General features: G+C 43.8%; 1 protein-coding gene across 2 annotated transcripts in view; it reads left to right on the forward strand.

The window, feature by feature from the left end:
- The window catches only part of fap (fibroblast activation protein, alpha), a 149854-nt gene that overhangs the window by 63292 nt on the left and 69747 nt on the right, over positions 1-16815 (forward strand). For both annotated transcript variants that reach the window (XM_085986421.1, XM_085986422.1), the window contains 6 exons: positions 2070-2224; positions 3248-3342; positions 4917-5049; positions 5167-5211; positions 10014-10118; positions 10213-10283. In XM_085986421.1, the coding sequence (XP_085842547.1) occupies positions 2070-2224; positions 3248-3342; positions 4917-5049; positions 5167-5211; positions 10014-10118; positions 10213-10283 (604 nt within the window). The remainder of the gene's footprint in view (positions 1-2069; positions 2225-3247; positions 3343-4916; positions 5050-5166; positions 5212-10013; positions 10119-10212; positions 10284-16815) is intronic.

A 16815-nucleotide genomic window follows, 5' to 3' on the forward strand; every position in this document is an offset into this window, starting at 1 on the left:
CCCACATAATCTTCTCCATGGTCCCCCCATGATCTCCTCCATGGGCCCTCTGCGATCTTCTCTACCCCCCTCCCCTCCCCCGCCCAATCTCTTCGGGCTTTCCCCAACGATATCCACCCGGCCCCTGATCTCTCACTCCCTCCTCTCTGCTCCCCAGCTGTGGCTTGGTGCCGAAGGCCTACCCACCCGACAGCCAGCCAGGCTCTCAATCTGGCTGGGTGCGGCTGGGAAACGGATTCCAACAACATTCATCAGGCCCTGCTGTTAAATTTGGCAGGACCTGAGGGGAAACCTGGCAAAACTGCCCCCCTCTGCTCCCCCACCTCACTCCCTCTCTGGAAATATAAAGACCTGTTTCCTTGGGCAGCAGAAACCCTTCAGTACCTTGTCCAAGTAGACTTTTTATATGTGTTAACCACAACATTGAGTGCTGGCAGGCTATTCAAACATGGGGTCCATCTGCACCTACCCTTGCCTTACGTTTACACACACACATTTCCAGTAGGATTTGTTATGTAATGATTAGGAACAAGATTACTGTGCATTATGTGTATTACTGGAAATCATGTCTTGTTTTTCCATCATGGTGTGTGAACTGAAAGCTTTTTTTTAAATGTCCAGGTGACCCATCTGAGCAGTATGCTGTTGTACTAACACGCCCTACCACTGAATGGCAGGAATGTATGTTCTGCAGTGCGATTTACCCATGCAGCGAATCTCATAGTCTTGCAAAATCTGTGACAGAGGCTACACAGTCCCTCAGAGGAAAAATTGCTTTAAGCACCAGTGTCAGGCCACCTGCATATGTCTTGTTGAAAAATGGTGTATAGTACTGAAATTAGTTGGGATTAAAGAGCCAAAAAAATCCTCATGGGAAAGATTTCTTCCATTCACTATTGTAAACTATAAACGCGTTTTAATTATGGTATTTATAATTTTGCTGTAAATAGTCAACAGAGAAAATACCCCCATAAGTATTTACAGTTTTGTTACAGAAAGCAAATAGAGGAAATCTTGCCCCAATTACGCACCAACTTTAGCAACTTCTACTTCATGTGATGCTGAAGGTGGTGTACAAATATGGGCTTAATCCAGTGATAGCACAGCGGTTTGCACTGGAGCAGTAGAATATACAGCGACTGAAGCTGGAGGTCTCACAGTTAAACTGCATATCCCAGACCATAGTGTAAACAAGATCCTCCTCACAAACACAAAAGCAAAATACTGCGGATGCTGGAAATCTGAAATAAAAACAGAAAATGCTGGAAATACTCAGCAGGTCAGGCAGCATCCGTGGAGAGAATAACAGAGTTAACGTTTCAGGTCGATGACAGTCATCGACCTGAAATGTTAACTCTGTTTCTCTCTCCACAGATGCTGCCTGACCTGCAGAGCTGAGTATTTCCAGCATTTTCTGTTTTTATTTAAGATCTTCTGCATGTCAAGCTAAAAATGCAGAGTGGTAGGTGGAATTAACATTTTCTGTGTAGCACATGGTACAAAAGTTTTACTAATGCATTGTCAAAGTAATTGACAATTTGGAATAATGGTAATTAAAACTTCTGTTTTAATAATACTGTACACTGTTCCCCAGTACTTCAGCAGCCAGTTACAACAAACATGGTAACCTCATGATGTTAGAGCATCAAAAAGTTTTAAACTGATTTCAACACCAGGAAATAAGGATTGAGTTTGGAAGAGCCTGACTAAGTTGACTGTTCAAACCTGAAACAAACTCAAGAGCAATTTGCTCTTAATTTGCTTTGTGAAGTAAAAATGCATCCTAAAAACAATAGCATTCTGAACCATGAAATATCATAACATACTGCAGCAAAACACACCCAATCATAGTTATTAGTAATGGTGAGATAGACTATTGGTGTTAGTATTTCCTGGTACGTCAGCTTCCAAACCAAACAGATCTATTATTTAGGTGATTTATTGTCACAGTTCTACAATATTTAATTTCAGTTGCTGCTAGATGATCAAAATATGTCCCACTGTCATACTTACTTGTATAGTGCTTGAAATGATCACAAAGCAAAGTAATACCTTTTCCCTTTTTGCAGAGGAAATGTTATCCTCAAATAACGCTTTATGGTGGTCACCAGACGGAAGGTTTTTTGCCTATGGAGAATTCAATGATACACAAGTTCCACTTATAGAGTATTCGTTTTATGGCAATGGGCAGTACCCAGAAACAGTAAAGATTCCATACCCCAAGGTACAATTTCGTTAACCAGTTTCCATCAAAAAATGTTTTTCAAAAATAACATTACAGACTCTTAAGGGGGAATTCTCCTCCACTCTCCCAACCAAAATTGGATGTGAACGTCAGAAAATTCAGGTAGTGAAGCCTAATGCTGCCAGGATTTGCCTCCCCTGGCCTCCACTAGGATCGCTGCTGTCCACTCCTTGCCCCGCTCCCCCTTCGCACCCCCTGCTGCATTCAAATAGTGGCAGAGAGGGGGATGGGGCCGAGATCCTCAGTGGATTTGCCGCCTTCTCTCCCCACTCCCCCCCCCCCGCCCTCAGGTAACACCACTTACCAGGGCTGCCATGTGGAAGGTGACGGTGAGTCCTGGGAAAGAGCACAAATTCCTCCATTGGAGAAAGAGAGGGTTTTGTAGTGGCCTGCACTCAGCCCTGAACAGTTACCTTCAGAAAGCCTCTGCCTCAGCTAAGACATTCAGTGAGAGCCTTCATTTTGGTCTTCAGCCCCTTTAACGTCCCTCACCGCCTCTTCCATTGCAGCACTGCCAGAGTATTTACGCTTGCACTAACGGGCTCACTTTAGTGAGAATCCTACTAGGAGTCCGCCGTGTATTTATAATGAGCCTCAACCAGGTCAGGGTTGGGACAAGTATGGAGGGGCAAGCAAAAGTCCCCAGCTGTTGGACTTCTGCCCCAAAGAGGAGAATTCCCTCCCCTTAGACTTTGAGCCATTTTGTTATGCAAAGAAGTTAAAATACAGGCTCGCCCCTGTCCATTCCAAGAAACAAATACTTTAATAAAACATATATGATGAGCAGCATTCATAATAATCTCAGCTAAATTATGATATACATTTGTGAAATATAAGTTTTTTGTGAAAAGTGTTTCAAGGTAAAGCAATTATATTGTACAAAATGGCTTACATTTTCTAAGTACTGCATATCCCAGCAGCAAGGAACCATATTGCTGACATGCACCTGTAAAATTTAGGCCAGTATTTGTTACCAAAGCAATACTTTTTTCTTAAAATTAGGCTGGTTCTACTGCTCCTACTGTGAGGTTACTTGTTGTAGATACCACGGCCGTGTCTGCCCAGCTGCTTTCAGCCCCAGAAAACTTTAAGTCAAGGTATACCTTTTTTTTGTTTTCTCTCTTCTTTTCCTGGAGACATTTTCTCTGGTTATCTCTCCCAACTGGTCATTCTTTAATCAGTCTAGGTGGTAAATATCAGAAAAGATATTCAACTATGGTGAGCTTGGCAGTCAAACTCATTTCTTTCCTCACCCATTGCCCACACATGAACATTCCCCTGCAGGGGTTACTACACAGTGATGGCGAGGGGGAACCCTATGTGATTTATTTCCCCCTTCCTAGCCCAGAGATCCTGAGGCCAATTGTGCCAGCAGGCTTGAAGGTTACTAATATAACACCACTGTTCAACAACAGAGAAAAGGATAAACCAGGTAACTATAGACCAGTCAACCCAACATCAGTAGTGGGAATACTTCTTAAGGCTATAATTCAGACCGAAATTAATGCTCACCCAGAGTGACATGGGGTAATTAAGGATAGCCAGTATAGATTTGGAAATGGCAAGTAGTATCTGACAATTTTAATCATTATTTGAGGAAATAACAGACTTTATTGATAAAGGAAATGCCGTGGATGTTGTGTTTATGGATTTTCAAAAGGCATTCGATAAGGTGGCATAAAGGAGGCTTGTAGATAAAATGAAGGTATGCAGTATTAAATGGTATGTGGCAATATGCATAGGAAGTTTGTTCATTAAGATGACACCAGGGATGAGAGGCTTTAGTTATAGAGACTGAAGAAATTGGGGCACATTTCATTAGAAAAAAGGTTAAGAGGACATCTGATAGAAGTATTCAAAATTATTGAGGGCTTTTGATAAGGTAATTTGAGAAAAAACTTCAACTTATCCTAAACTCTGCTGTCCGTATCATATCCCGCACCAAGCTCTTGCTGACTTCCATAGGCTCCTGGACCCCCCCAACACCTCAAATGTAAAGTTATTATCTCATGTTTAAATCCCTTCATGGGTTGCCCCTCCCTAGCTATGTAATCTTCTCCACCCCTACAACCTCCACAAACACTTCACTTATCTGACTCTGGCCTCTTGTGTATCCCCCACTCCCTTACTCCTACCATTGGCAGCTGTCCTTTCAACACCCTAACTCTGGAATTCCCTCCCTAAACTCTGCCTCTCCACCTCTCTCTCTCTCTTTAGTACCCACCTCTGACCAAATTTGTGGTCACCACTTCTAAACCCTCTTTTGGCTCACGTTTTTCTATGTTAAAGCGCTATGTAAATACATGTTGTTGTTGTTGTTGTTGTTGATGTCCAGTGAATATGTTAGTTCATAGAGTTTTTCAGCACAGAAAGAGGCCCTTCGGCCCATCGTGTCTGCGCCGCCCATCCCTCCCTGTCCAGTCTAATCCCATTTTCCAGCAGTTATTAAATAGTGGAAATTTTTAGCCAGCTTAATTATTCTTGGTTCATCAGATCTCCTATATACAACTTTGTAGATAGTATAGTCGAATCAATTATTTTTCAAAATTAACTTCAGGATATATCATATAAAATGTATCAATACCGAATGTGGACTTCTCCATTCTAACCAGCTGAATATTTTTTAATGTATACATCAAGGTATTTTCAGTATTTTTACTTACTTTTTCAGTAACTATTATCTAAGTTTAATAAACTGGGTAACAGATCAGCGAATCTCCGTGCAGTGGATTGAACGAAGACAAAATCATTCCATTTTAACTATATGTGATTTCGAAACAAGCAGCGTTTGGAGTTGTTTAAAGGTGACTGGTTTCGACCACCATGCTTAAAATATCCTCATATTTGCAACAACTAATATATTTCAATGCATAGTCATTCTAAATCATTGTTTATTCTGGACATTTGTTTTCCTATACCAGGGTCGTGAGTTTCCTGAAAGGAGTGCAACAGGATGGATCGGTGCAGTATGTAGCACTGTTTAAATTACTTTGTTTCTCTGAAAATTTATATACTAAAAATCTTAGGTCTGCATCCTCTTCTAGTCAACTTTCCATTATAAATTCCTGTATTCATAATGGAAACTGGTCATGTTGTAATTACACCCTTGTGTCGGTGGGGGCACTGAAGCACCACCACTAATGCTAATTTCAGTGTGATATGTTTACATATGCAGTTTGCATTATAGGATGGACATAGGAATTTTTAATGGTAATATAAAAATAAGGACAAAATGTATTGGCTTGAAATTATGTCTCAGATCAAGGGCAGAGAGTGAGTGACTCACCTGCCAGTAGCTGGAATTTGGTTCAAAACCCAGTTCTGCTGGGGTTCTCCCAGTTTCTTTCAGCCAGTCATATTTTTGGTGGAGGGCATGGGCAGATATTCTGCTTGCCCCTTCTACATCTAAGGGGAGGGGCGGGGGGGGGGGGGTTACCCTCTCATTCGGCCCTTATAAGACTTTAACAAAACTCTTGAAAGTTGAGATTAGGCATGAGTCCTGTGGAGGCCTTTTGAAAGGCTCCAAACCTCACCCAGACTAAGGTAATCAATCCGCCTTTTGGTTTGAGTCAGAATGGCTCCATTTGGAGCTGTAAAATTGTGGAAGTAATTTTATCTTTGGCCCAGAAGGGTCTGAGCACACCTCAGATGGAGTAACTGTGGGCTGTGCAATTTGTTGTGGGTACCGGTGAAAGCCCTCTTGCAGGCACAGGTTGCCCCTTCATTTCAAGGAAATGGCCCAACCCCACAATTTGGGATGGGGTCCACAGCCAAACTGCATGGGTGTTACTGAGCCAGTAGAGCGGAATCCTCAGAATTTCAGGCTCTATGATATTAAAATGCCTACTGAATTATGTCCGCACACCCTGGTCCAATTGTTGCCTGCCCTCTATCCCCACTGCACAGATCACAGAATCACAGAAACCCCACAGTGCAGATAGAGGCCATTTCGGCCCATCGAGCCTGCACCAACACATATCCCACCCGATCCCTGTAACCCCTACACCAACACATATCCCACCCTATCCCCGTAACCTCATGTATTTAATCCCCCCAACACTAAGGGTCAATTTATCATAGCCAATCAACCTAACCTGCACATCTTTGGACTGTGGGAGGAAACCGGAGCACCCGGAGGAAACCCACACAAACACGGGGAGAATGTGCAAACTCCACACAGACAGTCACCCGAGGCCGGATTCGAACCCGGGTCCCTGGTGCTGTGAGGCAACAGTGCTAACCACTATGCCACCGTAGATACATTGCACTTGGTCTTGGCCACAGGAGATTGACTGGTTAATTTATGATTTTGATCCCAGACTAAGAATGCAAATCCTTAATATGTTTGTGCATAACATATTTTTGTTTTGATTCGACCTTCAAAACGCTAAAGTAAGTAAATTCTTTAGGATGAAATATGACTTATTCCTGTGTTTAAAATTGGCAGGCATTGTACCAAGCTAGGAACTGAGTGAATAGAGTGAACGTAGAATAAGGCATCACAGAAGATGTTTGTTTCAAACACGTCAATGCCCACTCAACAAGGTCTTACTTAGAATTTTCTGTCTGTCAGAGCTTCAGAAGGCCGCACTTCCCCTCGGAAGCTATGAGTGACTTATGTCAGCTGCTGGCTCAAGACTTGCAGGCCACTTGAACGAGATCAGCAGCACTGTCTGCAGCATTGAACGTGATCACTGCCATACATTTTTTGCCACTGGATCTTTCCACGCTGCCTAAGGTGACCTTTGTCATGAGTTAAAGAGTCATAATGGCACAGAAGGAGGCCATTCGGCCAATCGAATCCATACCGGCTCTCTGTAGAGCAGTCCAGTCAGTCCCACTCCCTCACTCTATCCCCGTAGCCCTGCAAGTTTATTTTCCTCAAGTGTCTATCCAGTCTCCCCTTGAAAACATTGAGTATCTCCGCTTCCACCACTCCCGTTGGCAGCGAATTCCAGGTCATCGCCACTCGCTGCATAAAAATGTTTTTCCTCACATCCCCCTGTATCTCTTGCCCAAAACCTGAAATCTGTGTCCCCTAGTCCTTGTACCATCAACTAGTGGGAACAGCCTTTCCCCTCTAGCCTATCCAAACCCGTCATAATCTTGTACACCTCTATCAAATCACCCCTCAACCTCCTTTGCTCTAATGAAAACAAATCCAGCTTCTCCAACCTGTCCTTGTAGCTAAAATCCCCCATCCCCAGAACCATTCTGGTAAATCTCCTCTGCACCCTCTCAAGAGCCTTCACATCCTTCCTAAAGTGTGGTGACCAGAACTGGACGCAATACTCCAGTTGTGCCTAACCAGCGCTTTATAAAGGTTCAGCATAACCTCTCTACTTTTGTACTCAATACCTCTATTTATGGGGGGAAAAAGAGCAAAGGATGGCAGCGGATGGTCAAGGATAGCAAAGGAGCTCCCTAGGGAGCTGTCAGCACAGGAGCCATCTTGGAACACATTGTGACCATCTTCAAGAAAGGTGACAAGTCTGATTGCAGTAATTACAGAGTAGTTTCCCTGCTGTCTGCCGCAGGGAAAGTCATCGCAAGAATCCTCCTCAATCGCCTCCTCCCAGTGGCCGAAGAGCTCCTCCCAGAGTCGCAATGTGGATTCCGCCCACTAAGGGGCACAATGGACATGATCTTCACTGCACGTCAATTACAAGAGAAATGCAGGGAACAGCACCAACCACTGTACATGGCCTTCTTTGATCTCACAAAGGCCTTCGACACTGTCAACCATGAGGGATTATGGCGTGTCCTCCTCAAATTCGGCTGCCCTCAAAAGTTTGTCACCATCCTCCGACGACATGCAAGCTGTGATCCTGACCAACGGTTCCACCACAGACCCAATTCACGTACGAACCGGGGTCAAACAAGGCTGTGTCATCGCACCAACGCTTTTCTCGATCTTCCTTGTTGCAATGCTCCAACTCACACTCAGTAAGCTTCCCACTGGAGTGGAGCTAATTTACAGAACAAATGGGAACCTCCATCGCCTCCAGTCCAGATCCAAGGTCGTCCCATCCTCTGTCGTCGAATTACAGTATGCAGACGATGCTTGTGTCTGTGCTCACTCGGAGGTCGAACTCCAAACCATCGTCAACACCATCACCGAAGCATACGAGAGCATGGGCCTTACACTAAACATCCGTAAGACAAAGGTCCTCTACCAACCTGCCCCCGCCACACAGTACTGCCCCCCGATTATCAAAATCCATGACAAGGCCTTGGACAACGTAGACCACTTTCCATACCTCGGGAGCCTACTGTCAACAAGGGCAGATGTCGAAGACCAAGTCCAACACCGCCTTTAGTGTGCCAGTGCAGCCTTCGGTCGCCTGAGGAACAGAGTGTTTGAAGACCAGGACCTCAAACCCGGCAGTAAGCTCATGGTCTACAGAGCAGCAGTGATACCTGCCCTGCTGTATGCCTCAGAGACATGGACCATATACAGCAGGCACCTCAAAGCACTGGAGAGGTACCACCAACGCTGCCTCCGCAAGATCCTGCAAATCCATTGGCAGGATCGGCGCACCAACGTCAGTGTGCTTTCTCAGGCCAACATCCCCAGCATCGAAGCTTTGACCACGCTCAATCAGCTCTGATGGACTGGTCACATTGTCCGCATGCCCGATACGAGGCTCCCAAAACAAGCGCTCTACTCGGAGCTCCGGCACGGCAAGAGAGCCCCAGGTGGGCAGAGGAAACGCTTCAAGGACACCCTCAAAGCCAGCTTGAAAAAGTGTAACATCCCCATCGAAACCTGGGAATCTCTGGCCCAAGACCGCACAAAGTGGAGGAGAAGCATCCGGAAAAGCGCCGAACACCTCGATTCTCTTCGCCGGGAGCAAGCGGAAGCCAAGCGCAAATAGCAGAAGGAGCGCACGTCAATCCAAGCACCTCACCCACCCACCCCTTCAACCACCGTCTGCCCCACCTGTGACAGAGACTGTAGGTCCCACATTGGACTCATCAGTCACCTGAGAACTCATTTTTAATGTGGAAGCAAGTTATCCTTGATTCCGAGGGACTGCCTAAGAAGAAGAAGACCTCTATTTATGAAACTCAAGATCCCATATGCTTTGTTAACCACTCTCTCAATATGTCCTGCCACCTTCAGTGACCTATGCACATTAACTCCCAGGTCCCTCTGTCCCTGCACACTCTTTAAAACTGTGCCATTAAGTGTATATTGCCTCTCCCTGGTCCTTCTGCCAAAATGCATCACCTCACACTTCTCTGTATTAAATTCCATGTGCCACTTGTCTGCCTATTCTGCTAGCCTTTCTATGTCCTGTTGCACTCGCTGCGTAAGATGAGTGAGGCAACAGCTCACCTTTGTATAAAGAAGGTCACTGAAGGTTAATTGATGAAACTCATGGTACTGAAAGACAACCCTCTCAATTTCATGAAAAGGAAAGGGTTTCATTCAATTAACGTGTAGCTCATGTCCAACACCAACTACCTTATCACGCACATTAATGCCAGATACCCAAGGCCACAGACTTTCTGTTAAGTAACTTAACAGGTGACATCGCTGAATATGCTGTTATAGAAAGAACATTTTTCAATGGTAGTAAAAGCTGTAAAATATGAAATGAAATAATAACTAAAGTGAAGAAAACTTATCCTTTGAAATATACTTGTTACAACTTCAAAGCTGTCAATATATTTGTGATTGACTCCTTAAAAATAAATTATTTAAGTACCGACATTTTGGATTTCTAATACTTTTTATACTGATTATTTGAAATGTTTCCAGTTTCGTCCAGCAGATCCTTTCTTTGCAGCAGACAATGAAACTTTCTACAAAATAATTAGTGACAATAACGGATATAAGCATATCCATATTGTGGAAGGAACTCCGGTATGTAAGCATGAATCTTTGATGAAACTATTAAAATCTTTTTAAAGCTTTTCTAAACTGATTCAGATTAATGTTCCTCAATTTTTATTTAAAGCCTACAGCAACACCTATTACAAGCGGAAAATGGGAAGTCACAGGCATAATAACTCTGACGGCAAATACGCTGTAAGTATATAGAGAGTAAAACCAGAATACTATTTCCAGAATACGCAACAGATTGTTAACATATTTTTCATTTATTTATTTATTTTTTATTCGTTTATGGAATGCGGACGTCGCTGGCAAGGCCAGCATTTATTGCCCATCCCTAATTGCCCTTGAGAAGGTGGTAGTGAGCCGCCTTCTTGAACCGCTGCAGTCGGTGTGGTGAAGGTCCTCCCACAGTGCTATTAGGTAGGGCGTTCCAGAATTTTGACCCAGCGATGATGAAGGATCGGCGATATACTTCTAAGTCAGGATGGTGTGTGACTTGGAGGGGAACTTGGAGATGGTGGTGTTCCCATGTGCCTGCTGCCCTTGTCCTTCTAGGTGGAAGAGGTTGCGGGTTTGGGAGGTGCTGCCGAAGAAGCCTTGGCGAGTTGATGCAGTGCATCTTGTAGATGGTACATACTGCAGCCACGGTACGCCGGTGGTGGAGGGAGTGAATGTTGAAGGTGGTGGATGGGGTACCAAGCAATGGATGGTGTCGAGCTTCTTGAGTGTTGTTGGAGCTACACTCATTTTTTAATCAATAAGCAAATTTGATTAATCTACCCTTACATAGAAACAAAGAAGATAGGAGCAGGAGTAGGCCATTCGGCCTCTAGAGCCTGCTCCGCCATTTAATGAGATCATGGCTGATCATCCAAATTCAGTACCCTGTCCCTGCTTTCTCTCCATATCCCTTGATCCCTTTAGCCTTAAGAAATATATCTAACTCCTTCTTGAATATATTTAATGAATTGGCCTCAACTGCCTTTTGTGGTAGAGAATTCCAAGGTTTACCACTCTCTGGGTGAAGAAATTTCTCCTCATCTCTGTCCTAAATGGCTTATCCCTTATCTTTAGACTGTGACCCCTGGTTCTGGACACCCCCGCCATCGGGAACATCCTTCCTGCATCTAGTCTGTCTAGTCCTGTTAGAATTTTATAAGTTTCAATGAGATCCCTTCTCATTCTTCTAAACTCCAGCGAATATAAGCCCAATCGACCCAATCTCTCCTCATACGTCATTCCTGCCATCCCAGGTATCAGTCTGGTGAATCTTCGCTGCACTCCCTCCATGGCAAGAACATCCTCCCTCAGATAAGGCGAACAAAACTGCACACAATACTCAAGGCGTGGTCTCACCAAGGTCCTGTACAACTGCAGCAAGACATCCTTGCTCCTGTACTCAAATCCTCTTGCTATGAAGGCCAACATACCATTTGCCTTCTTAACCGCCTGCTGCACCTGCATGCTTACCTTCAGCGACTGGTGCACAAGGACACCCAGGTCTCGTTGCACTTCCCCTTCTCCCAATCTATTGCCGTTCAGATAATAATCTGCCTTCCTTTTTTTGCCACCAAAGTGGATAACCTCGCATTTAGCCACATTATACTGCATCTGCCATGCATCTGCCCAATCACCCAACCTGTCCAAATCATACTGGAGTTTCTCGGCATCCTCCTCACAGCACACACGCCCACCCAGCTTTGTGTCGTCTGCAAACTTGGAGATGTTACATCTAGTTCCCTCGTCTAGATCATTAATATATATTGTGAATAGCTGGGGTCCTAGCACTGATCCCTGCGGTACCCCACTAGTCACTGCCTGCCACTCGGAAAAAGACCCATTTATTCCAACTCTTTGCTTCCTGTCTGCCAACCAGTTCTCTATCCAAATCAGTACCTTACCCCCAATCCCATGTGCTTTAACTTTACACGCTAATCTCTTATGCGGGACCTTATCGAAAGCCTTCTGAAAGTCCAAATACACCACATCCACTGGTTCTCCCTTATCTATTCTACCAGTTACATCCTCTAAAAATTCCAGTAGATTAGTCAAGCACAATTTACCTTTTGTAAATCCATGTTGACTTTGTCCGATCCTGTCACTGTTTTCCAAGTGCTCTGCTATTACATCTTTTATAATGGACTCTAGCATTTTCCCCACTACCGATGTCAGGCTTACTCTTGTTAATTCAAAATCAGTATTCCCCTTCAAAAAAATCAAATTAGCAGATAACTTGAATTAAGTGGAGCATACGTTATTGATCTAAAATTAATTTGCACTGTAAATGTTCATTCATCCTTCCTGTCCAAGTTAGGTTAAGTTAAATGGTCAACCTCTTTCTTCCTGCAATACTGTACTTGGAACTGTGCAAGCCAGCAAGGTCGTTTTGCTTTTGAGTTTATCAGAGACAACTCCCAGAGGTCTTAGTACCATCTCCTTTAGTTTAGACAATACTATAATTTCTACTTTGGTCATACCATCATTCCCAACTTTAGCGGTAGCGACACTTACCTTTCCAAAAGTATAATTTAAGCTCTTTAAAGTCGGCAAGTATCATTATTTTTAAAAAGTATCAAGAAATTTAAAAGAGTTGCATTTATTTTTGCTTCATCTACACATTTAACAACAAACTGACATTTAGCTATTCATAAATAATGCATATTTTTAAGACAAAAATTAGTCAAAGGCACTTAACCTCCCCATCCTTTGAATTCTAATCTTGTTTGCTTGCACATTTACCAGGTGGAACTGTGTTAACCACTGGAGGATGATAATCCAGATAACCCAAATATGTGTAATCTTTTGCACTCTCACAGTCTAGACATAAGAACATAAGAATAGGAGTCGGAGAAGGGCATTCAGCCCTTTAATCCTGCTCCGCCATTCAATAAGATCATGGCTGATCTACCTCAACACCACCTTCCCGCACTATCCCCATATCCCTCGGTTCCTTTAGTATCCAAAATCTATCGATCTCTGTCTTGAATATACTCAACGACTGTCCCCTTATTCTGAGACTGTGACCCCCTAGTTCTAGACTCCCCAGCCAGGGGAAACATCCTCCCAGCATTTACCCTAACAAGCCCCTTAAGAATTTTATACATTTCAATGAGATCACTTCTCATTCTTAATCTAGGGAATCTAGGCCTAGTCTACTCAATCTCTCCTCATAGGACAATCCCCCCATCCCAGGAATCAGTCTAGTGAACCTTTGTTGCACTCCTTCTAAGGCAAGTATATCCTTACTTAGGTAAGGAGACCAAAACTGTACACAATACTCCAGGTTTGGTCTCACCGAAGGCCCTATATAATTTAAGTGAGACTTCTTTACTCTTGTACGCCAATCCTTTTGTAATAAATGCTAACATACCATTTGCTTTCCTAATTGCTTGCTGTCCCTGAATGTTAACTTTCTGTGATTTGTGAATAAGAACACACAGGTCCCTCTGAGTGCAAACATTTCCCAGTCTCTCACCATTCAAAAAATATTCTACATTTCTATTTTTTCTACCAAAGTGGATAACTTCACACTTGTCCACATTATATTCCATCTGGTATGTTCTTGACAACTCACTTAACCTGTCTATATCCCTTTGCAGCCTTTTTGCATCCGCCTCACAACTTACTTTTCCACCTAGCTTTGTATCATCAGCAAACTTGGATACATTACACTTGGTCCCCTCATCTAAGTCATTGATATAAATTGTAAATACCTGAGGCCCAAGTACTGATCCTTGCGGTACCTCACTAGTTACAGCCTGCCAACCCGAAAATGACCCGTTCATTCGTACTCTCTGTTTTCTGTTCGTTTACCAATCCTCAATCCATGCTAGTATATTACCTACTTCTGACGTCAGGCTAGTTGGCCTGTAGTTCCCTGTTTTCTCTCTCCTTCCTTTCTTGAATAACGGGGTTGCATTTGCTACCTTCCAATCCACGGACACCGTTTTAGAATCTGGGGAATTCTGGAAGATCAAAACCAACCCGAAAATGGCCACTCTGTAGCCACCTCTTTTAAAACCCTAGGATGTAGGCCATCAGATCCAGGAGATTTGTCAGCTTTTAGTCCCATTAATTTCTCCAGTACTATTTCTTTACTAATACTAATTTATTTAATTTCCTCATTCTGACTAGACCCTTGGTTCCCCACTATTTCCAGAATGTTTTTTTGTGTCTTCTTCCATGAAGACAGATACAAAGGGGTAGAAATTCGGTATCCCCCTGTTTGGGGTGCTAATTTTTGAAATGCTGAAAAATTAGCACCAGGCGCTAATGATTCTGAGCTTCCCCTAAAGTGGCTGTTAATGCTCCAGGAAGGAAGTGGAGCGTTAAATCAAGCGCTCCACTTCCTTCCTGGTGCGCTAAAGGACGCAGGCAGGGCGGTAGTGGTGCAGCACTACACAATGTCCCGTGCAGCGCTGCCGAGATCTGAGGCTCCTTCCCTCCCTTAAAGGGAAGGGCCATCGCTGTAGGCTCTGAATTGGGACCGGTTAGCTGGTCCCCGACAGCAGCCACGATCTGGCCCAATCAGCCCCATGCACTCCAGCAGAGTGCCGGGCTGATCGATCGCGGCTGAAGAAAAATGGAAAAAATTGAAATAATGCATTGCAACAATTTTTATACTTACCGTGCCAACATCCCCTTTAACTTGCATCCCCGAAGCGCCCGGCCTCCTGAACAACGCTTCCTGCAGCTGTCGGTGTTTTCACCCGACGATGCTGCAGGGGGTGGAATTGAAGTTCAGGTCCGGGGCACTACTGGGGCGATGCACAGGACAATGACGTCACAATCTCTGGGCGCAAGAGATCATGGCGCAATGTGTTACCGCTGCCGCAAACCTGCCAATTTAGCGGGAGTCGTTTATTTCGCCGTGCCCAGTCAGTAAGTCATTAGCACCCCGTTCTCACCCCCCAGAGGTGATAACGGGAGGTGCTAAGGTACCCAATTTCTCCCTCAAAGTATTTGTTTAATGTCTCTTCCATTTCCTTATTCCCCATTATAATTTCTCCTGTCTCTGCCTGTAAGGGACCCATGTTTACTTTTGCTAATCTCTTTCTTTTTACATACCAATAGAAGCTTTTACAAGCTGTGTTTATGTCTCTCGTTATTACTCTCGTTCTATTTTCTCTCTCTTTATCAATTTCTTGGTCTTCCTTTGCTGAATTCTATAATCCTTCCAATCCTCTGGCTTACTACTATTTTTGGCAACATTATAAGCCACTTCCTTTAATCTAATACTATCTTTAACCTCTCTTGTTAGTCACGGTTGGAGCGTTTTTCCTGTGGGGTTTTTATTCCTTAAGGAAATGTATTTTTGTTGCGAATTATGAATTATTTCTTTAAATGTTTGCCATTGCTTATCTACCATCATATCTTTTAATCTAATTTCCCAAACTACCTTAGCCAACTCGCCCCTCATATCTATGTAGCTTGCTTTGTTCAGATCACTTTCAAACTCAGTATAAAATTCTATAATATTATCACTCTTCCCCAGAGGCTCCTTTCCTACAAGGTTATTAATTAACCTTGTCTCAGGGTCATTGTGAACTCTCTGGGTGTTGCATGTATCTATAACATATTAAGAGTGTTTTACCTAGCACAGAATTCCTGTAATGGCTACACTTACTTCTTGTGATACTTTCCAGTCAAAGCTATTTATGTCACACTTTAGCCACGATTAAATTGATCTGTGATTGAGTTCTCCAAGGGGTGTCCAAGATGGTGCTGTTGCATAGTTACCTCTGAGACTTCCAGTTTCATTGACAATATATGTGGTACTATGGCACTCTTGCCCACAGTGGCCCAATGCTGCCTGTCCACTCCTTGCTACCACCTCTCAGGGCTCTAGTTCCTTCCCCACTCTCCCGCCACCTCCTCCCACCACATATCTAACTGTACTGCAGCCAGACTCCTGGATCCCAGTTGAGCCCCAACCTGACCTGAGTCTCGAAGGACATGATTCTCCTCCTCTAAAATCACAAAAGCTGTGTTCTCAGCTATTTGCTGGGAACTGGTTTAAAGTGCTTTATGTACTTTCAGCATTTTTCAGTACTTTTCCTCCCTCTCGCATCTTTTTTGTTACTCCTCAGCGAGCAACCATTCCTCTCATTCGCCACTGCTAATCTATATCAAGAAAATCCTTATCACTGTGCTTTTGTCAATAACAATCTGTAGCCCCCTTTGAGCTGTTCCACTCCCAGTATCTCGCTCTCAGTACTTCTACACTGCTGTCTTATTGCTACCACAATCCAAGTCCACTCTTTTACCATAACCACACGCAGCACCCATTTTCCAGTGCTCCCACACACCCAGACTTTTATCCCATATCACTGAGATCCCAGGAATCCCTCCAGTGCTGCTATACTCTGATACTCTTCTTCCACTCCTTACAGATCATAATATCCACTCAAACACCAAGACCATCCCTCTCGGTGCTCCCAAAATAACCCCTCCATGATTTTTCAAGGCTTCCCCTCACCTCATGCTCCCACACCCCTGGGCCAACCTTCCAACGCTACCAACCCACACAGCAACACTACTGATATCTGCACTTTCTAAACATGCCTACCTACCTGCAACCTAGAACACTTTAATTACCATCTTCTTCTGCATCCTGGGCTTTAAAAAAAGTTAAGAAATTAAACTATGATTTAACATTTAATACTAATCAAGGCCACTGATTTATTTTTTCCACACAAATATGTGCATAGTTGTGGAATTCAAG

Source organism: Somniosus microcephalus, chromosome 4, assembly GCF_052327205.1.
Source record: "Somniosus microcephalus isolate GS21.2 chromosome 4, FLI_Smic_1.0, whole genome shotgun sequence".
Classification (NCBI taxonomy): domain Eukaryota; kingdom Metazoa; phylum Chordata; class Chondrichthyes; order Squaliformes; family Somniosidae; genus Somniosus; species Somniosus microcephalus.